Source organism: Raphanus sativus, chromosome 4 (genome assembly GCF_000801105.2).
Source record: "Raphanus sativus cultivar WK10039 chromosome 4, ASM80110v3, whole genome shotgun sequence".
NCBI classification, from domain to species: domain Eukaryota; kingdom Viridiplantae; phylum Streptophyta; class Magnoliopsida; order Brassicales; family Brassicaceae; genus Raphanus; species Raphanus sativus.
This window is the reverse complement of record NC_079514.1, coordinates 25094996-25118950: the sequence shown is the minus strand read 5'-3', so window position 1 is coordinate 25118950 and position 23955 is coordinate 25094996. Positions and strand designations below refer to the sequence as shown.

Below are 23955 nucleotides of genomic sequence, written 5' to 3'. Positions count from 1 at the left end.
CGCGGGTATTTTTCCTTTACAAGTGTCTTATAATTGTGTCAAATATTTTATTTATAATAATATTATGTGTTTATTTATAATTGTATTGATTTTTTATCACTGTTTAAATGATATTAAACCAGCTGAGCATGTAGAAGCGCGGATTAACCTTTGGGTAATAAATATATAATAACTTTATTCATTATTTCAAAGTGTGAGATCGAATCAAATTTATTTTCTTGCATTTTGATAACTATTCCTAAGCACTTATTAATAATGCTGCATCAATTTTTTTAAAGAAAGATTCTGACCAGAATTTAAACTTAAACACTTAAGATTATTTTCGTATCCCACATAATTTGATATTCCTTTTTAATACTTTAAGAAATTTTGTATTAATTAGGGTTCAATCATCTACCGTAATTAAGTAGTGTAGATTTAAAAGATATACTTAAGAGAAATAAAAGAAGAGTAAAGAAGAGCTAAAGAATGTATACCTGATAAAAGAAAAGCTAGAACACATGTAGAAATGTTATAAGAATGATGTAAAGCAAAACCTTCACAGTGTGAGGTGTGATAATAAACAATCGGTTTGCATGTGTTCAGATAAAAATAATAATAAAAAAGACAATATGCTTGCACACAACTCCACAAAGACAGACCTGCAATACATGAGACAAGTACTTTGAGAGGGAGAAAAAAAAAAAGAGTTCACTGTAAAGGAGAAGAAACATCTGGTTTCATGTAGCTGAAAATAACTTCAGGTTCTCACGACATGATTCCTATAAAATAAAACAAAAAAATTTAACCTTTTATCGAGCTGACCATATCTTTCTTAATTATTTTAATAAAGTAAAACAAAGATTGAAACAACTATCAAGTCAATGTTCTTGCTACGATTCTAAAGCACGAATGCAATTGCAGTTACAAACTTACGATTTTTAAAACAAGATAACCTATGTGAATGCCATTGCATCAAGTTTTGGAATCGCACTTTAGAGCCAATCAAATACACATCACAAGACCCATGATGCTCGTTGAGTTTAGATATTTTAAAATATTTCCTCATAGATTAATAATTTTTATAATGTGTATCAATGTTTAAAAGCGATATTTTAATCCAGAATTTGAAATCTATGAAGTAAACTTTTTACCTTTTCATCGAAACAATGGAAGTGTACAGATAGATAAAACTTGTTGTTGTCCACTTTCGCTCTTGGTGTTAATTTGGTTTTCTCCACTAGTTGTTTAAGAACATATTAAAAGCATTTTAAATAAAAGTATCAGTCATGTGTGGCACAAAAAAAATGATTATCGTGTAAATATAGATAGAAGAACAAAGCAAACAAGTTTTGGGTGAGAACCATCTTAAACAGAGGAATTGTAGAGAGAGAAACCTCCGCCGGGATTATTCGGTTCCGGCCGACGGTGTGAGCTTTCACAGTCACCGACCGTCGGTCCGGATTTCCCTTTCTGTGTTTTTTAAAAGCTCTCTTTCCTTTGGGTTTTGTGTAGTTCTAAGGTTCCCGTCGTCGCACCTTCTCTTTGGTGGGCGGTCGGTTTAGCTGCGCCGTCGTGGCTCTTTATCTTCTTAAGAGAACGGGTGGCTTTAGGGTTTCTTTTGGTGAGGAGGCTTTCTATGCTCCGGCGGTGGTTCGTTTTTTGTGGTGTTTGTTATTTCAGATCCGGTGGAGATCTCGAATCTTCGATCGAGTTCCCCCGAGGAAGAAAATGGTGATGTTGAAACAGTGGTCTGTGACGCCTCGGGTGAGATCTCGGGTACGCCCCGATGAAGCTCTCCGATTCTCTTAATATCCTCGAAGGTGATGGCGTCGCGGGCTCAGCTTGTTCACTTGAGGGTGGTAGCTAGAAAGCTGGTGTTTTGATCCGAGGATTGCGACGGCTGGGAGGTTTCGGTCGTGCCCGCGGAGGAAAGAAGCGACGGTGGAGTTTAAAGTTTGCGATTGGATTCTATCTCTAGCCTCGATGAGAGCTCGGTAAGGTGCCGGTGAAGCTCTCCGTGGAAGAATAGGCGACGATGAGGGGTGCAGGTGCTTCAGGTCCGGCGAGTTCTGGCGTAAACGGCGGTTGCCTCGGCTTTCCGGCAATCATCGACATTTGGACTCGTGAGTTGATGTTTCGGATCTCGAGGTGAAGTCTAGCGCGTGCTAGTGCTTGACGCGTGGGCGTCGTGACGAGAAAGGACTGACGCGTTGGTGGACGCGCGGCGTCGTGGGTTTAGGGGAGTTTGGGCTTCTAGGCCCATGTTGTTTGTGGTTGTTTTGGTTTGCCTTTTTAATTGGGCTTTTGGTTGTATGTGGATTCTGGGCTTTGTCCCATTAATATAACCCATTAGACGGAAAAAAAAAAAAGAACAAAGCAAACAAACATTTGTTTATCTCATGGATCATGGGAAGAAAGTCGCCAGCTGGTTGATAAAGAACCAATGTTTTCTTCATAAGAAACAAAAGAAATTTGATTAAAACAAAATAAATTTGATTAAAACAAAAGAAAAAAATAGGATTGTAATTCTGAATAATACTTGAGTTTTATAATACCTTATTGTATCTAGAGAAACCTTTTGTTGAACCTTTAATATAAATCCCACGGCTTCTAGCATTATGCTAACTTCACAAAACTATAAACCTGCAAAAATATTTTGCATATAATTGATCATGTACAATGTGTCAATTAAATAATCATTCAAAATAGTAGATGAAACTATTATAAAAATACTTTGTTTATGTATCTACCAGTAACTATAGAAGAAGGAAACACTTACCCAGTTTTTTCACTGTTCTTCTCATCTGTGAAACATATAACTTTAGTTATAGAAGAGAAAGCAATAAAGGTCTTAAGTGGAGATGTTGGATCTTAAAGATGCTTGTTAGATATGAAAGCTCTAACTGGATTAGAAACGATTGGAAAAAGAATACCGTCATAATCAAGAAACATAACTATTAGTTTTCCTCTTGAAGCTTTCTTGAAGCTTTTATGATTCTTTTGACCATGTCAAGTGACGATCAATGTCATTTTGATTGTAAAAAAATGAGAGACGGTAAGATCTATATATATGAGTTGGTTTGTTATGTTTCCCTTTTACCACGCCAGAATATAAGATATTCTATAGAATATAGTTGTTACCAATCCCACATATATCGTGTGATTTGAGAAGTTGCAGATATAGAATATAGGAACAAAAAATAGTGTACATATTCTCTAGTTCCTATATTACCATTAAATAGTGATATATTCTTGCGGCTTCAATACAGGATCCAATTTGTTTTGAAATTTTTTGAAAGTTAAGTACTAAATCTAGTGGTATGTTTTCGTCTACATGATAAATGTGATCGAATCGGATATAAATAATAAATAATATATGGAAAGATTTGGTTGATACACTAAATATCGTTACCTATAAATTTTGAAAGAATATACTGACTAATCAAGCAAAGAATATGGGATTTAAATGTTTAATATGATTACTCTGCATTTAAACAGTTAGATTTACTTACCATTAATCTATACTATTAAAACAGGATAATAACACATCTATATTGAGTCATTTTTGGATCCAGCCCACTGCCCACACATATCTCTTGGACCATTTGGACCGATTATGAATTCATATCCAATTCTTATTTTTTCTCTAAGTTCAAATAATTTATTTTCAACCATTCTTAATATTTTGTGTAATGAACAAAAATTAATCATTTAATTATTATGTTTTTTCTTTTTTTAATATAATTTAAGCATTCATAAAAAAAAATTAAATTTTTTCATTGAAAAGTATAAATCTTTATTAAAAGTATATATTAAAAAAATTAACCACATAATAAAATTAATTTATCAGAGTTATACCAACTTAATTTATTAAAAATAAAGTTTAATTTTTTAAACATATATACTCATTAGACATGGACGTTCGGGTACCCATTCGGGTACGGATCGATTCTTTCGGGTATCTGGTTTTTCGGGTTTTGAAATTAAACCCCATTCGGATATTATAAAATTTTGGATCGGGTTCAAGACGGGTTTTTCCGGGTCTGGGTGGGTTCAGTTCTCATGCATAAAAACCTGAAAAATAACCAAATAATCAAAGTATCTAAAACAGGTTCGGTTATTTGTACTCAAAGTAACCAAAGTATCCAATTCGGTTCAAATTTTTGTATCCAAATTACTCAAAAGTAACCAAAAGTAACCAAAAATATCCATTCTATACAGTTTTTTGGGTAAACTTTTATCCAAACTATCATATTTAATCTAAAAATACTCAAAAGTACCGAAAATAACTACTATAGTTAACTTATAATATTAATTTAAAATATTAAAATAATTATAAATATAATTATAACATATATTTTTAGATATATATTTACATTTTGAATATCTTCGTGTACTCATTGGGTTCTCGGTTCGGGACCGGTTCTTCGGATATAGCAATTTAGAACTCATTCGGATATTTACCCCGGATCTGATCGGGTTCAGGATCTGATTTTCGGGTCGATTTTGGGTTGGTTCTTCGGATCCGGATATTGTGCTCATGCCTATACTCTTTTAAAATGAAACACGATAAAGAAAGATAAAAAACTTAAATCTTTTATAAAAAAAACAAATATATGACAATATGACATTTACTAAATATTTGTCAATTTTTAAAAAAATAAAGGAAAATAAATCCGCGTTTTGAAAGCGCGGTCAAAATCTAGTTGTTATTAAAAGACATACATATGTCCTTGAACGCATTATCATATAGTCTTGAGATCGATTGGGCCTAGTATTAGTTTTGGGTCATTCGAAAAATGTGACAGAAAACGTTTTTTTATGGCAATCAGGTTAATACCCTTTTTGTCCTGCGAAATGTAAAGAATCATTTAAAAAGAAAGAGCATGTTTAAGTAAAAAACATAATAGGATCCTGCTTTAATAGTATAGATTTTTATGGAAATCAGGTTAATACCTTTTTTGTCCTGCGAAATGTAAAGAATCATTTAAAAAGAAAGGGCATGTTTAGGTAAAAAACACAATAGGATCCTGCTTTAATAGTATAGATGTCTTTGGAGACATGATCTGTCTGACTCTTAATTTTGTTCATGTCTTAGCTTTAGACCCTCTAAAGCTCGAATCTTTATGTAAGCTTCTTTCTTTGGTTTTGTAATAAGGTATAGGGAGATGAGTGATTGATTGTTTAATATGTGCTATTGCTTTACTTATAGAGGCAAAGAGGAGGAAGTGGCTTGAAGATAACCCAGAAACAACTACTAACAGTCTTTTCTCTTCGATACCTCGATTATCCCATGGTGGGCATGGGTGAAGCAATATCATCTACAAGAATATCAGCTTCTCAATTAACGGTGATTTCCATGTCGTGTGTACTTTGCAGCTAAACATGATTTGAAGTTTTTGTCTTCCAGGTCGTGCTGCAGTGATAGAGTTCTTCGTGGATTAGGCTTTTGTTCCTATCATGAATCCAGATTTTTTGTATTGAAATCTAGAGGTCTGTTTGAACTTTGAAGGTTGAAACATGGGTTTAAAGATGTTGTCCAAAAATCGAATCTGAAGTTAGCTGCCAGCTGGAGCAAGGTAAACCTGGGATGCCGTTAGACAAGAGATTCATCACGAGTTTATTGAGTTTATAGCTTCTGTGTTTTCAGTTTTCACCAGAATGATAGGGTAAGCAGCAATGAGAATTTTTCTTCTCCGTAGAGAAGCTTAGCTTCTTTATAATAAGAATAAAGAAATGAACAGAGATGAATTGGTTTGCGTTTCATGGCCTGATTTTAAGATTTAAATATAAAGTTTTGGCCTTTTGGTTGGTACTTAGCTTAAGAGTTTGTCATTTAGTTTGATATTCGTCAACTTTCATTTGTAATTACGTCCCATAAATTGTTATAGAGGACAAAAGTTTTCAGTTGTTTTGGTCATTTTGACTTGCCTTATTCTCTATCATAAATAGCTGACAAAAGTGTTTTGCAGAAAAAGAGAGGGGATAGAGAGAGAGGTAAAGAGAGTTCACCTCATGATGTCTCTTAGAGCACCTTTATCGGGGTATGCAACTCCCGTCTCTTAGCATTAATTGGATTTAAAGAAAAAGAAAATTAGCATAATTAAGAAGAAACGTATATTAATTAAGGGAAATAAGAGACGTCTTCTGAGACACGTGTTGTGTTTTGGTTGTTCTTCTCCTTCTCTTCTTCGCCTTCAATTTCTCCTTCTCTTCTTCGCCTTCATCTTCTCCTTATCTTTTTTCTGCTGCTTCGCTATTCATCTCTGTTTCATGGATCGAAAAACTAAAGCGAATGGACAAAGGCAAAGCAGTGATGGGTACTGGCCGGAGATGGGCCATCGATTTCTCCGATCAATCCACCGTTCTATCTTCTCCGATCAAGAAATTTCAATTTGGAGTTGTCCATCTTAGGATACTTCCATTGTTCTTTAATTGAACACTTAATCGAAAAACTAAAGAGGTAGATGATATTGTTTATGTCTGTATTGGTTACTGGTCTTAATATGGTTTTGTCCTGTGGCAGGGACACGACTGAAGTACAAGCCTGGAATTATAATGGGAGGGAAGAACTTGCTTCACAATTGTGTCCTGTAAATCCATCAAACGCTAGAGTTGTAAGTAGTTGGCAGTGTGAGCAATCATTCTGTAATTTGATGATGATGATGATGATGATGATGATGATGATGATGATGATGATGATAGTAAGCTTATCTTTGTGTAAATGATCATAAGGCGGAATGGTTCGTGTTCAAGGCTCTGAGTTTTGGCATATGCCTAAAGTTCTAAGATTGAAAGCTGAAGACAGGTAAAAAAACTTCATTCATTTGTATCATGCCTCAGTCTTGAATATTTCTTAGTTTGTTTGCTTGCTTCTACATAGTTCAAAATTTTTTGTTCCATCATTATTATTTGTGGGTTTATATTTGTGTTGATAGTAAATCAAGAAGCCATCGTTATATGAAAAAAAAGTGATTGCCGACCATTTATACATTTTCATCAGATTAGTTTGTTGCAGCGTCAAAAGTAACTTAGACTAGGTCAACATGTTCTGTGATTTAATAAATCTTTACCTTAGATCTTAGTGGATGTAATTTGTAAGTAATTGCTTGCACTTTTTTCTTTGCAAGGGTAGAACTCTTTAATGGCAAAGGAGGTTTGGTAGAAAATAATAGCTTTTATTGTGTGTCTAGTGATCAGGTTACAGAGCAAGGGAGAATTGAGGTTTGAGAAGCACAGCAGAACAAGAAGGAACCTAGTCATCCTCTGTAACTGCAGCCATGGCGCTTAACCCTAAGTTGATGCCCAACGGGATGTCTGTTCCCTTTGCTAATGAAATGTTTGTTTTTGTCCGAGATGGGGTTGAGTTTGAAGTCGACAATATTCCTCGGTTCGTCTTTCCTTCTCATCTGCTTTATTGTGGGTTTGGTAGATTGTTTCTTGTTTATGACTGACCCTATCTTAGATAGATAGTCACACCAAGTCAGGTATGCAACTCAATTTGTTTGCTTAAGGATAGAGCTTGGAACACAACTTTATGACTGACATTCGTAGATAGATAGTCACCCTTAACTCATTCATCAATCATTTTAATTTTCTTTTTTAAGAACCTTCAATTAAGAGACTTGCACTGAAGCACATAAATGTTGGGGTCTCTTACTGGTGTCTCTTAAACATTCATAGCTTAAAAGTAATAAAAAATAAATAAGAGATCTTAAATGGGTATGTGGGATAATGATGCTCTTAGAGCACCTCCAATGGTGTTATCCACCATTGGAGTCCCTAGTAATAAAATATTTTTTTTTTGCTTTTTGAATAGTTAAGGATTTTACACTAAAATGTATGTACAATGGTGTTACTCAATATAGAGTCCTTAGGAATTTTTTTTTTTTTCATACAACTAATGTTCAATTCCATTCATTTATTTAGAAGTCTGATGAATACTAAAACATACTATTGATGATGACCATGTAATAAAACAGAGAATGAGATGCTCTGTTTTGCTATACAAACACACAGAGCATGGGATTCTCTTTAACTGAGTTAAGAAAGTATCAAAAGTTACCGTAGTTGTTATGATGAAAGACATGAAGACACAAATCAGAACCAACTCTCCATAACCGAACTGTCTTGTCTTTAGAAGCTGAAAGAAGCAACTGCAAACACACAATCTTCCTCATCAGACACTATTTTTTTGTTTAGTGTCCTAAAACCTGCATCCCCAAAAAAAAAAAAAGAGAAGCAGCCATCAAACATTGCAATAGCATAGTTGTTAATTAACACACAAGGTATGTGTACATATTCATAAAATGCCAGTGTCAAGTTAGTAGCATCATTATTGGAAGATATTAAACGATATAGAATCCTAAAACTATGACAATTTGTTTACTCCTTGAGACACTAGGGATTAGTAAGAAAGAAAAAAAAAGACACTACAGAGTTTGGCTAGAATTAGAAAGCAAAGTTTAAATCATTAGAAATCAGATTCCTTATGTACCCTCCTGCCAATTCTCTGCAACTTGCTTCTTCTCTGCATTGAATCGAACACCCTTGGCAATCATAGAATTGCAGCCACCACACCATATATTATAGGGCATCTCGAACCTGGGAAAAAAAAAGAAAAGCAAGACCACATATGAACATTTCAACCAAAGTAAGAGTACCCTCCTGCCAATTCAAAACACAAAAAAGAAGCAAAGATTCTGATCGATCAACACAATGTACAGTAGCAGGGAAAAACACATTTGCCAACAACTGAAGCCTAATACACACTGTCTCAAACTTTTGACCATCATTCTTTATTAGGGAAGTAGCAGGAATGAACTAATAACATAGTATTTGTTGTGAAAACTCTATCTTATTATTGAATCAAAGTGTTCCTTATATAGGAAATATATGGCGACATGGGCCTAAATACAATGGGCCATAAACGGGCCAAGATTACAAGTAAATATCTAATGGGCTGGACATCCATAAACATAATATTCATAACACTCCCCCTTGGATGCCAGAACCATATAGAGCTTGTAGTGTGCTTAATGTTGCCTCATTAAAACCTTACTCGGAAAACCCAGTGGGACAAAACCGAAGTGAAGGAAAAAGAGTACAACACACACTACTCCCCCTGTTCTGGACCTCCGTTCTTCAAGTCTGGCGCATGGACACTTTGATGGTTTAGCTTCATGGGCGCCAAGTCTTGAACTGGTCCTTCTGTTGCCATGTCCCAAACGGATAGGTAGACTTCATAGATGTGTAGTTGGTGTAGACATGATGAAGAAGTCGGCTAACATTTCTCATGACTGAACTTGTAGTACTTTGTGCTTCTTCATCATTCTCCAAATGTGTATAACCTGTTTGAGACCTTGTATAAACCTGTAACATTTATTAAAACCAAACAATCCCTTTTCTTTTGGGTTTGGTTAGTATAAATCAATCTCAAACTTTTAGTTCATTAGAAGGTAACTTAGGATATATTGATCATGTCCCATATTGTCTCATGTTCCGACATGCCAAACTTGTCTAAGTAAAGGTGTCAATGACACTTATAGCAGGGGGACGTGTATGGCTTTAGTATCAATGTCTTATGGTCTGAACATATCCATAAAACTTATCCGACCTAATATGGCTTTGCCACATCAAGGCGCCAATGATATCAATACATTTCACTTTGGTCGGATGTGCATAAGCCTTAAAAGTACTTACATAAAGTTTTTCCTGGACCAAGGACACATGCCTTGTCCATAGCCATACCACGATCTGATTATAGTGGTTACTGGAACCAGTTTAGTCGGAACAAGACCAAAGGGAACGGATCGGAACGGGCTGGACTAGAACCAAGATGATTAAGGTCGAACTAGGTCATACGTGATCCTAGTTGATATGGGTCTTTGGTCGTGAATCTGATGGATTCATCCTATTATTCTCTTTTGACCATATCACATTCTATTCTTGGTACTTTGGATCATAGATCTCAATACATATTCATGGCTATCATCTCCACTATAGATCATTGTATTCTTATCATAGTCTGTCCAAGAATCAATTGATCTAATCATCTTTTCTTTAAGTATGAACACAAGGAATTTCCTTCATAATATATGCATGGGCTGTTCAGGGACGTTCTTATAGAACTCCTTTCACTAAGTATTACTTAGTCTTATCCTTTACATGCATTATATGCTTTATATGCATCTGCCTTTCGTTTCAGTCCATGAATAGCTTAGGAACAAAACTATTCTATGAGAATTTATTTTCTCATCTTTCTGATACTCTTATCATTTCTTTATCCAGTGATCAATCATGCTGCTTACTACATTTCTCTTTTCTTATATCCAGACCTTTATCACTTTCGGATTTGTAGTAGCATCCACCACATAGGAGTATATCTCCTTATAATCTGTTCCTTGGTCTCTGTGAGTATCCTTGTGTAATCAAGTCATTCCTTGAATGCTTTAAATAGGAATATGAACACCTTAGTCCATGTCTCACGATTTCTTTTCCTTTCCCACACAGGACCCATTTTTCACTGGTTTTATCTTATCAGATGGTGTTTCTATATATGGCCAATACACCCATCTCTTTTATAGATTCTTTGAATCTTTCTTAAACCCCCACAGTTTCTTTTAGTCTATGAATGCATTCTTGTATTCTCGTGGGTTCTGATCCTCGCTTATATCTTTTAAACTCAAGTGCTATTTTCTTATGCATCTTTATCTTTTGTGTATGTATGTGTCGACACTTATTTTATAGTGTTCCATTGTGTTCCAGACATGAACTAATCGATTAGAGATTTCATTCTTACTAAGAACCTTTATTACCTTGCAGTTTGGCGTCCCAAACTACATGGTCTGGTATCTTAGATGTTCAGCTGCGCAGCCTTATCTAAATGTCTGGTCTGGTTTCCCTTATGACCTCGGATATGTCATTTATTTGCACCTTTCTTTTTATTTCCGAGGTTCCTTATCTTATGGAACATATTGGTCTATCTTTAGACTCTATAGCAACTTGATTATGTCTCTTCTAGGACATTAATTTCGTGGTGCTTAAGCTGGTATGACTTAGTCATTCTTTTTCTTTTTTTTCAGGTCTAATCTGTCTGGCATTCTTTTAGCTAGCTTTGTATGATCTTTCTTTGGACGTCTTAAATCATATTCTCTGGTCCGAGGATCTTGCCAAGACAAGGATGGTTAATACCATTCAATTTCTCTTTATACTTGTACCAGCTTATTTCTTTCTCCCCCTGATGTTGGATAGTCGGATTCATCATGTAATCCGTAAACCTGGCCTTAATCTGATCACCCATATTTTGGCTCAAGGTCTCTTATAAAATCGTGGGAGGAAGACATTCTCATATCCAACATATATTCCCAATCTTATTTCATCTTCTTATGAGGTTCCATCCTAGACGGCACATATTATTGTGGTGGTCTATACATAATATCTTAGGATGGTCTATGTCTGGATCATGACCCTTTATAATTATTAGATGGGAATATCTATGCTCACTTTATATGGCCTGATGCATCTTATCTTTCATACATGTAAATCCATAATGTCTCCAAGCTTATAGACTTTGAAAGTCTGAACCTAATAGGTTATGGTCTGTTCGACCAAGCTCTTATATCTTATGGCCTGTTTGGCCAGGCTATCACATTCTGTTTGGCTATCATGTTCATGTTTTTATAGTATGGTCATGGACCACACGGGGTGTGTATTCTCCCCCTCATGAACATGCTATAAATTTGTTTGTGTAAGGACACTAAACCATTATGCCATTTCGTGATGCTTGGGACAATTGAGCCTCATGAGTTTCCCTTGTGTACATGTTTCACAACGTGAGATTTCTATGGGATAACTCTTTGTGCCTTTGTAATATTAAACTTTGCATCAAGTTTGGACTAGGATGGCTAATCCGGTCATGCCATAAAGTGTTTAATTTCGTAGGTCAACCAATCTGGTTACCTAGGCCCTGTGCCTTTATCATACTGATCCTTGGCATAGTCTAGATCAGTAGAGAATGCAGGTATAGTCTCGACCATTTTCTATGGTCTTGGGCATTTTTTCTGTTCTAATATATCTGAAGGAACTTTTGTTTCATTTGCCCATTGGTTCAATGCGGAAACCATTCATTTTTAAATCTTTATAACTCAATGGGTCTTTTATTGGGTGTATATAATGCCTTGGCCGAGTGACTATACTCTTATTTATAAACTCATATATACTCTTATCTATATCATAGAGTTTTGATGTCGAGATTTTTTTTTTTCAAGGCATCTGAAGTCTCATAATCCATCTGATCATTTTCTTTTTCATGAGTTTCATACTCTATTTGATCAGTATGGTCATGATCCATGTCATCTTCACCATCTCGGTAAGCCATGTTGGCTTCCGGATTTTTTTTTCAAACTCTCTATGTAAAGCTCATACAAGTGCTTTGGAGTTTGGCAATTATTTGCCCAGTGATTACCCATACCACATTTGTGACACAAATAAGATTTTATTTAAGGTTTAAAAGACACACTTCGACCTCGACCTCGACCACAGCTAAAGCCGGGTGTGGTACTGCGGCCTCGTCCTCGCCCATGTGTCTTAAATGTGTCACGACCTCGTCCATAACCTTTCCCACGGCTAGGGCCGGAATGGTTGTTGTGCTGGACGAGATTACTTTCTTTCTTAGGCTCCAAAGTCAGCCTAGAAATGTCGGGTAATGATTTTGTACCGGGAGGTCTCATCTCACTGTTTCTCATTAATAACTCATTATTGGTCTCAGCCAATAGTAAACAGGAGATCAAATCAGTATAGGTGGTGAAACCTCTTTCTCTATACTGCTGTTGCAGTAACACATTAGAGAAAGTCTTGTTCAGTTACTTCCTCACCACATTGTTTCAACATTGAAACTATCTTAAACAAAACCGAGTTGTATTCATCCACAGACTTATAGTATTGAAATCTCAGGTTCTTCCACTCAAATTTTATCCTTTGGTAATAGCACCGTTTTATGGTGATCATATCTCCGCTGTAAGGCGGTCCAAAGTTCTAGTGGATTTTCTTTACTGGGATACTGATTTCTTTAGACTCTCATTTAGATGGTGGCTAATAACTAATATTGCCATGTATCAATCTTTCTCGTTTGGCAATATCGCCTTATGTGATTCATTCACCAAGTCCTTTTGACTTTAGGATAACCTCGGTATCCAGTGCACATTTTAAATGATTATCTCTTTAGAGATTTAGGACATCATAATCCAAGTTGATTTTCGACATCTCATATTATATATCACTCAATCTTTATAAGAAAATCAATCATATAAATCGTGTGATCAAGCAAACAATCGAGTTAATGATTTCCTAATAAACAAGTCACACGGCTTAGATATATGTCTAAAATATAAAGTTTTTCCTTTCATAGAACGTTTCTGAAAATATAAATTTTCTGAAAATAGAAAGTTTCCTTTTATAGTAAGTTTCTAAAAATAGAAAGTTTCCTTGTATAGTAAGTTTCTAAAAATAGAAAGTTTGTTTTTATAGTAAGTTTCAGAAAATAGAAAGTTTCCTTTTATAATAAGTTTCTAAAAATAGGAAGTTTCATTTTCTAGAAATATTCTGAAAATATAAAGTTTTTTTTTTTTTTTTTTTTTTTTTTTATAGTAAGTTTCTAGGGTTTATAATAAATCGATCATAATTATGTTTTAGGAGATGATCAACTTCAAAGTTTAAAATCGATTTGATCATTCAGATCAATGATGTTTTCGAGATTCAAGAACACTTAGTGTTTTGGTTTTAATTGATTTAATCAATCTCTTATTGAATAAGGAATATTTGTGCTTCTAACAACCTAATGACCGTTTGATCTAGCAACTTAATGGGAGAACTAAACCAAATCCTAATTTCTCAAATTTATTTAGGGATTCAATTGTCCTAGGTTTTTAGGTTCATCAAATTTTAATGTTCAATCCTTTAACAAACAACCAAATTCGTTTTGATATGGTTCCAAAGGGTGTTTCAGATTTAATTTACCTTTAGATTGGAGAGAATCTGAAACTGGACCACCTAGAGAGAGGAGAGGAAAACCGCGAACGGCTTGAACATCTATCGCGAGCAAGGAACGGGCTGATCGGATCGTCCAGAACCTCTACCGGCTGTTGGATGAACTGTCGGATCGTCTGGTGGCTTATCGGGTGCTGATCAATTCGTCGGATGGTCAGTATGTGTGCTGGTCGGATGAGAATGGAAAAACAGCTAGGGTTTCCTTTAGTAAAAAGGAAATTGTCAACGCGGATTGAAACGGAGGTGGAGAACGCGTCTGAAGTCGGATTGAGACGAGGTTTGCGGAGCTGGATTCTTCTCGTCGAGAGCTTCAATTTGATATATGGAACGTCGGCTAACTCCTTATGGTTTGAGAGATACGTCGATTTGAAGTTGCGTCCGAATTAGGGTTTTGAATCAAGTTGACGGCGGTTCTTGTAATAGCTCGTGAGAACGCGTCCGGTATCGGATTGCGATGAGGTCGACGGCGTTGGATTCGTCTCGTCGAGATCTTGAATTTGATAGGTGGCTCGTCCTCTGGATCCGTCGGGTTGAGGAGATACGGTGTTTTGAAGTTTCGTCTGATTTCTAAAGTTTATGGTGGTTGCTGGGAAAAGGGGTTTCGAAATTCATTCAGGCTTTTGTCAGAGCTCTCGTGCTGATAACGTGTTGTGAAAACTCTATCTTATTATTGAATCAAAGTGTTCCTTATATAGGAAATATATGGCGACATGGGCCTAAATACAATGGGCCATAAACGGGCCAAGATTACAAGTAAATATCTAATGGGCTGGACATCCATAAACATAATATTCATAACAGTATTTGATTTGATGATTAGTACCTTATGATCAAAATCCCCTCGCCTAGTTTCCTTGCCCTCTCTCTGAGAGGATGCTGTCCTTGAAACTTGTTCAAGGAACCTTGATCCGGTGTCCATTCTGGTGGGTAGTAAAAGTTATCTGCCCTGGCTGCTGAAAGAGTCGACTGCAAACAAAACAAACAAACAGTTGGAACTTTGAGTTTATATGATACAGAACACAAGAAACTGAATTTGATTAGCAGAGTCACACAGGATCGACACATGAAAATAAACCCACCAGTAAGCAATTGATCTGATTTAGCATACAAAACATCGATAACAAGCTAAAAGGCTGTAAATTTTTCAACATGTCGATAACAAAGAATGATGGGATCAATACAAAAACCTCAAATTTATCTGTGAACCATATGCTAACCTATTGATAATACAATCAAGTTAAAGATATAAGCATTCTGAATGATTCGCGAACGAGCCATAAACCCTAATCTCAGCCACCGAAAACACAAAATCTCTGAAACTAATCCAAATTGATCACAAAATAAAAATCAATCTTAGGGCTTTGGAGATCAATTCCAATATAAAAAACACGATATCCCCAATTTACCACAGAAGAGAAATCAATCGATGAAAATACAGAGCAGTTATTTTAAGGATCGATTGAGAAGACAAACACCACGTACCATCTTCTTCTTCTATCGAGATTGATCAAATCGTTCTTTCAATCGTGAGCCAATAGTTGAGTGCCAGCACATTAAGGATTTGATCCTTAACAGCATCTCCGATGTATTACTCCAAATTTTACTCCAAAATGGTGCAACTCCAGATGTTTTAATCCAATGTATTACTCCATTTTTTTCTCTAAGAATAGTAAATAATATTCTATACTTATCAAATTTTACCAATTAACCCCAACTATTTTATATTTGCAAAAATGTCTTAAAATATAATTTATTTAAATTAAACATTTATTATTAATAGGTACAAGAAATCATAAAAATAAAATAAAACATAATAGATAAGTTGGTTCAATAATGAACATTAGAATATTTTTTTCACAAATGATCAACTAATGCATTTTGTAATGAAAAATGAGCTTCTTTATCTTTGATATTCCTAAGTCGAGTAAGAAAATTTTAAAATCGGATATTTTAATCTTATGCAGTTTCGATCTCTGGAGTTGGAGTTTCTCTTGCAACTTCAATTGGTGCATCGAGTTCACGCTCATCCTTAATTATCATGTTGTGTAAAATTATATATGTAGTCATGATGTAATGTAACAATTTTTTTCCAAAAACGAATATGTCCTTTCACAATAGCGAAGCGCGAATGTCAAATTATTAAATAATGAAATATCTTGTTTTTCACGTTATTATATCATTTCAAAATATTATCTAAATAATAAATAAAAATATTAAAAATTTAAAGGACCATTTCATAAATAAAAAAATTCAACTCCAAAATGGAGTAATGTGTAAGATTATTCCATAAATGGAGTAACCCTAGCTATTACTCCATTTTAGAGTTGAAAATGGAGTGGGGTTGGAGAAGATTTGACTCCAAAATGATGTTTGGAGTAGAAAATGAAGTAAGGTTGGAGATGTCCTAATGACCTTAGTTTAGGACTCTTCCTTAGCTACAGTTAAATATTTAATCATATAATATTGTCCTAAACCTAAGGATTTCAACTAAGGATTTGCCTAAGACGCTGAGTTGCGGCTGAAACTCTGAGAAGTCGACAAAAGGATTTCAAATAGAAAAAAAATTGTTAAGAGTAAGTAGCTTTCTTGGTAGGCTTTTACCATTGCCTTTCATTACATCAATTTAAAAAAAAATATCATTACAATTTAAAAATTTTACATAATAAGAGGGGTTTATGGAACGCCAACTTTTTCTGTTAAAGGGTTCACATTTGGACACAGCAGCTTTTAGGAGGTTTTACATTTCTTTTTATATAATGGATAACTAGGATAAGACATGCGCTTTGCGCGGGATGAAATTGTTATTTTCATTATGTTTTAGAGAATGAAACAATAGTTAGGTTTCATTTGGATTAGGGGTGTTCAATCCGGATATCGGTTTGGTTTGTTTTTTTCGGTTTTTGGTATTTCGGTTAGTAAAATATAATTACTATTATAAATCCATATTTAGTTCGGTTCTGTTCGGTTTATATACCGTCGGTTTTTAGTTTATTCGGTTTTATACCAAAAACATAATTATTTAGTTTGAGATCATATTATATATTATACAAATTCTAGAGTCATGTTGACAAAAAGTCATTTATTAAAAAAATATTATATAGTTAAATAAAAGAATAAAAAACGGTTTTATCATCTAATAAAATAATCAAATCTAGAATTAATATCAAAACTCTAAATTTTGAAAATAAAAATAAAGAACAAAACAGAAGCACGATATAAAACTTTTTTCTATTCTTCCATATTTAGTGTTCTTCAAATTCATATGTCTTCGATTGAACACAGTACTGTTTGTTTAAAGATAAAAAATTGTATAGAATTTTAGCTAATTTTTGTCATCAAATTTATAATCTTTACTTCAATTTAGTCAATGTTAAAATAAAGCATAGAGATAAAAAAAAAGACTAAGAAAATAAGAAGCCTCAGTTGCAGTGAATTGTTACTTAATTATAGTTCATGTGATTTACAAATTATAATTATAGTTCAACTTATATAACAAATATATATTCATGCGTTGTTATACATATTGAACAGCCTTAGTTTGAATGTTAGTTGGTTTTGGATTGTTTTTATCATGTCTTAATATTCTATTGTTGAATTAGATTTTAAAATTTATATTTTTTTGGAACCTTACATGTGAATTTTATATTAAAAACAAAACATAAAGTACATAGTGTGAAAACATTTATGTAGAGTGTGAATGCTTATTCTCAAATCATTGTGAGACTGACATGTGTCCATTATAGTATGAACATATTTCTTAGAATGCTTCTCCTTTAATATATAGGAGATTAAAAATATATAGTATTGACAAATTAAATATGTATATGTGTTTGAATTTTTTTAATATGCATACAATTATGTTTTGTTTATATAATCATCTATATGTTGGACTGGGCATTTGTAATTGTAACTGAAATTGTGGACAGAAATCTATTTTAAATTTATGATGAACATAATCGATTTGGGCTTAAAATTTTTATCATCTTTTTCATACCTATAAAATTCGTAATGTGGTTATCAAGTGAATTTTTATTACAAAACATGTCATACAATTTTTTTTAATACATTACTTTAACATCACTGAGAATCATTTTAATGGTTTTAGAACCAGCAACTTAGTATTATTTACAAAATCAAATTACTTTAACCATAGTATTCCACATAGTTTTGAAGGGTTTCAACGGGATGTCTAAATTGATAGAACCAATTTTCTTGCTTTAAGTTGTTAGTTGAATATATGTGTATATATATATTATTTAATTTGAATATTTATTAAATAAAAATCAATATTAATACAATTTTATGATCATTTGTATCTTTTTATAATAAAACAAATTAAGCAATTGATCACAAAAATTTCAAAGTGAGATTTTAATCTTTCTAATAATGTATGGTCGTTTTAAAAAATTCAAAATATAACATATAAGAAACAAATCTAATTTTTTATTATATGGTTAATGTGATTGTTTAATATCTTCTAATAATATAAAAATAAACAAAAAAGCTAAGATACAAAAATTGTTATCAAATATTTATTATTCATAATCATTAATTGTCATATATACGTTAATCATATTAGGTAATTCCGCAACTTTTATTTAAGGAGAGTGCGAGAATTTTTTTTTGTACACTATTTATCTATTTGATAGTTAGTTTAATAAAAAATATAATATAAATTAAGATGGACCAACCTATTTTCAAAGAATTCTGAATTTTATTTTCATGGTGACACGTAACTACAAAACAATGTTGTAATGTTTCTCAATTAATATATAAATGATGTTAAACCGTTGATCATTAATTTTTAACATAAGAATTTTAACAATTTTAGTAATTTATTGTGGTTTTTTTAAATTCAAAATATGACATATGCCAAAATAAAATCTAAATTTTAATTTTATATCTAATTTGATTGTTTAATTTATTTTAATTATATAAAATTAAAAAAAAATGATGGAGGGGATATAGATTGTTATCAAATCTTTATTATTACAATAATTAATTGTCATTTATATATTAGTCATATTTGGTAATTTCGTAACTTTTATTTAAGGAAAGAAAATAAAATAGTAATTGTATACTTTAATTAATTTTATGCTTAGTTATATGAAAACTTTAATATATACTTAATTGGACCAACATATTTTCTAAGGATTCTGGATTTCATTCTGGTGATGACATGTGACTACACTCAAAGGTTGTAATATTTCTCAATTAATATATAAGTGATTGTTCTCAACTTTTAGGTTCCCAACGTTGATATTGTTTGTTAACTTGTTGCAATCATGTTCTTATGATCGACTAATGTTTTTCATTCGCCAGGTCTTCGTAGACTAAGCTCGAGTAGTTACAATCATGTTCTTACACTAAATTAAAGTTTATATGTTTTATATCATTAATTATATTTCCTATCCCGTGTACATATATTGCCTAGCAACTGGATTTGGACAAACATAATTTCCAATTTATTTCTAGACTGGCACGTAAGCAAAATTAACAGCTTAATTAACTGACACATAAGCAATGATGTTTTTTAATTAGTACAAAATTGAGGTTATAATTTTTTAAATGATATTCCTATAATATATAGGGGATGTTCAACCTTATGTTTTATGGCAACGATTAAACAATGTGATATGCATATAAAATGGACCGACGTGATGAAATAGAAGAGCAGTGTTCTAATTATTATTTTATTAGTAATATAATAAAGTATGTCTTAGTTTAATGCATTTTGATCATTAGATTGCATATTTAGGTGTTTACATTGTATACATTTGGTCATATGTGTGCATTAGGGAATGGAGTGCACAATTTGAATGTTTGGGGTCAATTGAGAGGTTATAATTGCAAATCAGAAACTTCTGGGCCAAAACGGAAGAAGGCAAGAATTCAGGGACCAAGGTTGCAGTTTTGGAATATTCTCTTGGGTTAGGTTGTACAATCAAAAGTTTATGGATTGATTCGCGAGGACCTTTCTGAACATTTCAAAGTTTGGGTCCAAATGGATATTAATTAAAACCTCAGGGATTGGGTATGCAAATATGAAGAAACCAGCCATTGGAGTTCTTCGATCTTCTTCTCGCCGGATCGGGTGAGGACGACGGCGAGCCTCTTCACGCGACGACGCCACGATGGAGCGAGCATGGCGATTCCAGAGCTTCCGTGGTGGATTGCGTGGATGTGACCGGAGATTGACGAAGATGGAGAACCATGGAGGAGGTGCGGTGGCTTAATTGTGAACACAGTTGCAACCGGAGAGCCTGATACCATCGCCGGAGAAGCTCAGATTGATACCGAGGGAAGACCGATGGTAAGGTTTAGTTTTTATTTTTTTTGTTAATGCTTTGTTTTTTTTGTTAATAATTTTGTTAATGCTTTGTGATGAAATACGCTCGCTCTGATATCATATGCTGGTTCTCTATTAATTCATATCATATAGTTAATGATTTAATGTCTCTAGGGAAACATATTAATTGAATTTGGACCTTCTTTTTTTCTAATTAACTACCTAATTGATTGACACATCAGCATTGGGCTTTTTTTTAATTCTTACAAAATTAAGGTTCTAATTTCCTAAATGTTTCTCAAATAATATATAGGGGATTTAGTATGTATATATTTTCCTAATACTGAAAACATATATTATAGTTACTAAATAATGTTAATGAAAATTCTGAAAAATATATTAGTAATTTATAGATATTATTTTATGATATTTTGGATGATTCATTTTCTATTTTTCAAAGACCACCTATATATGTTTGTGGATATTAATCATGTTTGTTCAGTAATTCACCACCATTAATTATCTGGTTTTAATTTGAGAAGATATATAATTACTACAAATTACAATCAACTACTTTATTTAATCAAGTAAATAGTCTTTTTTGAAAAAATCAAGTAAATAGTCTTTGTAGTTAACAATACATCAAATAGTTATGGTTTTCTATTTTTTATTAGTTTAGCCTATATTTTGGTGGTAGAAAAGGAAAACAACTGTGGAATTCATTATTTCAAATTTTTGTTGATGTGAGTTTGAAGAATAAAAACAACATAAACATTCTTTTTTTTTTTTTTTTTTTTTTTTTTTTTTTTTAACATTCAAGTAAATAAAGTGTAGAGTTATAAAAAAACAACATAAACATATATTTTACTCAAATATAATAACTCATAAATATATAACCTAAAATGTTATTTATAAATATTAAACAGAAACAGTTAATATCATATTTTATGCTACTTGCTTATTTTTTAAAGAAAAAAGATAATAAATTGGATTTTCTTTCTCTAATTATTTAAATTATAAAATTTAAGAAGAAATGTATTAAAAATCTATTAAATTCAAGAAAACTAAATATTTTGAACACAGTTAAATATATATATATATATATTTGTTTTAATATAGTAACAAATATATGATTTCTAAATCAAAGGAAAAGAAATAGTCAAATATATTAGTAAAAAATAGTGAAAATTATAATTAAAAATAAACCAAAAAAATTATGAAATTTTAAAATATATTTTTTATTTGTTTGTCCAGCATAAATGAATTTGTGCACAAAAAACAGTTTTACGGAAATAAAAAATAGTCAATATCCCGCCCGTAGGGCGGGCCGACTCTAGTGAAATTATAAATTAGACTCACCTTTGCAACGAATAAATATCTGAAATCAACACGAAACTCCTATGAACTATTACTTGCAAACCGTGAACAAAAAGACCTTCTCCGCATTCTTTACTCATTGGTAACTTCAACGAGGTGTTTTCTTCATGTTTTTACAGGTTATGGGCTTTAGCAATCAGATAGAAGGATCTTCATATTCCCAACCTTAGATTGTGTTTAAAAAAATCATAAAACAGAATATAGATCAGGACAAATAATCGAAAAATAGTAGATCAGTAGATTAATTAGGACAAACCTTCGTATGCTATGATCTTCGAGCGTAATCAGTAGATCTATCTTCTATAATCCTTTTAATGAAAAAATCACAGGCGTTTAAGAAAATCTTGCAGAACAACAGACATCGCCGACAAAGATATCGATTGGAGAAACCAATGTTATACGAGAAAGTCAAAAGTCACTAAAGGATGTCGTTTTCTGTCTTTTTCCCGGGAAAAAATTATATGGGCTTTGAAAAAGGGAAATTTCGGGTCCACTAATTTTTGGGTTACAAATGATACTAATTTTAATATCATAACATAAAGGCCCAAATCAATTCATATAATTAGACTTTGTTAATATAATTACTACATATATATTTTTAATATATTTTTGGAGTTACTTTTCCAATTGGTTTTGTAGTTTCTATCGATAGTTTTCTTTTTAATGCTATATAAACAAAAGAAAAAAAATTCTTTTCCAATTTTTTTATATTATTACTACAATTTCTTTTTCTATTTAACGCTATATTTTTATTTTTAATTATATGTTTTATTATTTAATAATGCTATTAAACCTCAACTACATGATCTAATATTACAAACTTTATATTTAGTTTACCAAGAAAAAAAAATACAATATAAAAATAATAAAACCTCATAGTTTATAAAGAAAACACTAAACCGAATAAACAAGATACGCCAATGTCAGAACTCAAATAACATATAAAATAATAAGGATTTTTAATGTTAAGACCCCTCAACTAAGTTTGTTTTGGGTAAAAACCCTCAAACTAAGTATTTAATGAATAAACCTCCAAATTAACTTTATTTAATAAATCAAACCCTTTCCGGTCATAATTATCAGTACTACCGGTAATTTTTTAGTTTAGGGGTTTCTACATTAAACAAAACATAAATGAGGGGTTTTACCACTAGAAATAAAAAAATTCAAAATATAATAACTTTAACATTCCAAATTTAGCATTTTAAAAAACTTTCTGTAAAGTATATGAGTAGTGTTTTTTAAATCAACATTATATATGTATAAACTAAAAATGTAAAAACCCATAAAATAGAACCAAAATTATCTAAAGATTTATCTATTTTCTTGTGTTTTACATTTTTAACTTTTAGATAATTTTTATTACTGGTAAATCTTAAGATAATTTTTATTATATTTTCTGGTTTTTTACATTTTAAATTTATACATATATAATGTTGATTTAAAAAAAACTAGACTCATATATTTTACAGAATTTTTTTAAAAACTAATTTTGGAATATTAAAGTTATTAATTTTTGGATAATGTTATTTTATTTTGAATTTCTATTTCTAGTGGTAAAACCCCTCACTTATGTTTTTTTAATGTAGAAACTCCTAGATTCAAAATTTACCGGTAGTACTGGTAATTATGACCGGAAATGGTTTAATTCATTAAATAAAGTTAATTTGGGGGTTTATTCATTAAATACTTAGTTTGGGGGTTTTTACCCAAAACAAACTTAATTGAGGGGTTTTAATGTTAAAAATCCAAATAATAACATGAGTGTTTTTAAAACTACGGAAAACATATAATTACATTGAACGTACACCCACACGGGTGTGCGGATCAAAAACTAGTTTTCTTTTCATATCAAAGTACGAGCAGTCCTAGCAGTACGATTCAATCAATGTTCAGTTGGTTGAATCCATATATAGTGGTCTATTTCACTAGATTACATTCACCTCAAATATTATTTAGATTACATTAGATACATGATATCATTCAATACAAACAAAATTAAATCCAGTTATATAATTATGTAATTTTTTTTGTACTATCTCAATAATGTAACAAAAAACTACAAAAATTCAAATGTAATCAAATCTTTCAAATTTGAACAAGTTTTATCTAATATACACAAACATAATAAATGGTTAAATTTATAAATCAATACATAAAAAAATTTTATTAAATAAAAAATGAGCAAATGACAAGTAACTTATGTAAAAGAGGAAATTTCAATTATATATAAACTATAAAAAAATTGTCAATTAAATATA

The 23955-nt window shown here is 32.1% G+C and overlaps 1 protein-coding gene and 1 long non-coding RNA gene across 14 annotated transcripts; one reads left to right on the top strand and one right to left on the bottom strand.

The window, feature by feature from the left end:
- Positions 1–525: 525 nt before the first annotated feature.
- LOC108829484 (uncharacterized) lies at positions 526–22107 on the bottom strand. 5 transcript variants are annotated; one of them, XR_008945191.1, is made up of 9 exons: positions 21951–22107; positions 15511–21859; positions 14852–14994; positions 8480–8586; positions 8048–8195; positions 2762–2786; positions 2538–2625; positions 1134–2432; positions 526–761 (listed from the first exon to the last, which is right to left on the bottom strand). XR_008945191.1 is itself a non-coding variant. In XM_018603138.2 (6 exons), the coding sequence occupies exons 3-6, from the start codon at positions 15511–15513 to the stop codon at positions 8119–8121; spliced, it is 330 nt and encodes a 109-aa protein (XP_018458640.1). In that variant the 5' UTR covers positions 15514–15688; positions 21677–21859; positions 21951–22107; the 3' UTR covers positions 7884–8118. The 5 variants fall into 5 exon arrangements, 2 of the variants coding, with proteins under 2 accessions (XP_018458640.1, XP_018458641.1); XR_008945192.1 differs by having other exon boundaries at positions 1134–1219; XR_008945190.1 differs by lacking the exons at positions 526–761; positions 1134–2432; positions 2538–2625; positions 2762–2786 and adding an exon at positions 6368–6573 and having other exon boundaries at positions 21951–22104.
- LOC108829482 (uncharacterized) lies at positions 5031–16199 on the top strand. 9 transcript variants are annotated; one of them, XR_008945197.1, is made up of 8 exons: positions 5041–5110; positions 5195–5392; positions 5495–5651; positions 5955–6026; positions 6509–6599; positions 6718–6790; positions 7176–7372; positions 15993–16199. It is a non-coding gene; the product is annotated as an uncharacterized LOC108829482 (long non-coding RNA). The 9 variants fall into 9 exon arrangements; XR_008945199.1 differs by having other exon boundaries at positions 5043–5110; positions 5195–5332; XR_008945196.1 differs by having other exon boundaries at positions 5043–5110; positions 5495–5561.
- Positions 22108–23955: the final 1848 nt, after the last annotated feature.